Raw genomic sequence first — 2,480 nt, forward strand, 5'->3', positions numbered from 1 at the left:
AAGCAACTTGATTGTTTCCAGAAGATAATTGATTAACTATTCACTTCTAATGATGTATTATAATTGTTGCTGGCACTTGTTCCAGTTTTTCAATTACTTATTTATTAGATACTTATTTATGAAGCTTTGATGTCTATCCCAATAGTTAGTAACATTTGTATATATCTCACCAGGTAAAATTGCATCTTTAACTTGTCATAATATCTACAGTTAAAGTAAGATTAAAAATGTAACTAAATGCTAGTCAGAAGTGAATGGTTGATCGTCTGTAAACCCGACATAATTCAATGACAAATATTTTACTAGTAATCAAAAATGTATACTACTAAAAATGAAAAACAAATAGGCCTACTAGTTTAAGGAATAAATGTGAAGTTGGCTTGCCACACACACACACACACACACACACACACACACATATTGCCTACATGAATGAATGTATAAAATCAGCAGATATATTGAAAGCCGACAGAGGCTTTCTCCTCACAGTACAATGGTTCAATCAAACAGGTGATACAAACTGCATGGGACTGGCGCGTAAAACATGTAACCATTCCCTCTGCGTCCTAGAAATCTGCGTAATGTCAGGATGACATTAACCAACAGGGTTGCCATATCGCGCAGACACGCGTCTAGGAAGCCTAGACGTCTGTGAACATCTTCTTAATGTTCACACAGTTCTGGTCGTTCTGCGCGGGGAAGTTGGGCTGCTTGAAGGCGCTGTTGATGCCCTCCTCGATGACCATGTACTCCGACTTGCTGAGCGACGAGGTGCTGCGCGTCTTCTTCAGCTCCTCGGAGGAGGACAGAGGCTGACAGCTGCCGATGTGCAGGTACTGCGCCTGTTCCTCTCCTTCAGTCTCTCGGTGGTAGAAGTAGTTGAAATTGGACACGATGACTGGCACTGGGAGAGCGATAGTCAACACGCCCGCAATCGCACACAGGGAGCCCACGATTTTGCCCCCTATTGTGACCGGGTGCATGTCGCCGTATCCCACGGTCGTCATGGTTACAACCGCCCACCAGAACGCATCAGGGATGCTGCTGAAGCCCGAGTCGGGATCGTCCGCTTCAGCGAAGAAGACAGCGCTCGAGAATAAGATGACGCCGATGAAGAGAAAGAATATCAACAAGCCCAGCTCGCGCATGCTGGCTTTGAGCGTTTGCCCCAGAATCTGGAGTCCTTTCGAGTGCCGCGAGAGTTTGAATATCCGGAACACGCGCACTAGTCTGATGACCCGGAGAATAGCCAAGGACATCGCCTGTTGACCGTTCCCTTGCCTTTCAGCGAGCTCCGTCCCCAACGTGATGAAATAGGGTATAATGGCCACTATGTCAATAATGTTCATGATGTTCTTGGAGAACGTGGCTTTGCTCGGGCACGCGAAGAACCTGACGAGCAGTTCGAAAGAGAACCAGATGATGCAAAGAGTCTCGACGACAAAGAACGGGTCTGAGAAGGGACTCGTGAAGTACGGGAGAGTTCCGTTCACATGCGGGGCGATCATCCTCTCGTGTTTGTCGTCGCGAAATTCGGGTAACGTTTCCAGACAAAAGATAACGATTGATATCAAAATGACCAGCACGGAGACGATCGCGATGCCCCTGGCGGGACCCGAGCTCTCCGGGTACTCAAACAGCAACCACACCTGTCGCTGAAACTCATTGGTGGGCAAAGGACGCTCTTCCTCTTTTATAAAGCCCTCATCCTCACGGAATTTCTCCATGGCCTCCTCCCCGAGCTCATAGAACCGTATCTCTTCGGAGAAAATGTCAATGGGCACGTTCACGGGTCTCCGTATGCGCCCACCTGACTGATAGTAATACAAAATGGCATCGAAGCTCGGGCGATTCCTGTCAAAGAAATATTCGTTTCTGAGAGGGTCGAAGTAGCGCATTCTCTTTTTGGGGTCGCCAAGCAGGGTCTCGGGGAACTGGGCCAGGGTTTTGAGCTGCGTCTCGAATCGCAAGCCCGAGATATTGATGACAACTCTCTCGCAACACTCGTGGTCCGGCTCGTAGCGCTCGAGCGACTGGTGCCCGGGCAGCGCCGCCGACTCCTCCAGCATGTTGTCGCAAGCAACAATTGTCATATTGTCCTGCTCGTTTTCGGTGTATCCGTGGTTCACGAGGTTATTGCCCCGGTGCTTGCTCGAGGAAGGCGGAGGCGAGTGGAGGAGGCTAAGGTGGTCGTCCATACAGCTGTTTATGTGGAGGGGCAGTGGAAGCCGCGCCTCCTCCACGAGCTCCTGTCAGCAACAGCCGCCCGCCGCTGCCGCGCGCGTCCTCACTCTCGAATCGCTACTTTCTCAATCCAAGTCTTCTTCCCGCCCACGGCGCGCGTACTGTGGGTTATAAACATGAGTGCTCCCGCCCACGGCGCGCGGATGCTCATCACACATCTAGTCGGCGCCCAATTGGAAACCTGACAGACATAAACATGAACCCCAGACGCACGTCACTGATGCCCACCGACGTTT

At 50.2% G+C, this 2,480-nt stretch overlaps 1 protein-coding gene across 1 annotated transcript in view; it reads right to left on the bottom strand.

The window, feature by feature from the left end:
- Positions 1-593: 593 nt before the first annotated feature.
- The window catches only part of LOC130084367 (potassium voltage-gated channel subfamily A member 3), a 1,909-nt gene continuing 22 nt past the window's right edge, over positions 594-2,480 (bottom strand). The window contains exon 1 of the mRNA XM_056249759.1: positions 594-2,480. This exon is cut by the window's right edge and continues 22 nt beyond it. Within this exon, the coding sequence (XP_056105734.1) occupies positions 642-2,198 (1,557 nt within the window). The 5' untranslated portion in view covers positions 2,199-2,480 and the 3' untranslated portion in view covers positions 594-641.

This window comes from Rhinichthys klamathensis, unplaced genomic scaffold, assembly GCF_029890125.1.
Source record: "Rhinichthys klamathensis goyatoka isolate OS25496 unplaced genomic scaffold, OSU_Roscu_1.1 h1tg000062l_1, whole genome shotgun sequence".
NCBI classification, from domain to species: Eukaryota; Metazoa; Chordata; class Actinopteri; order Cypriniformes; family Leuciscidae; genus Rhinichthys; species Rhinichthys klamathensis.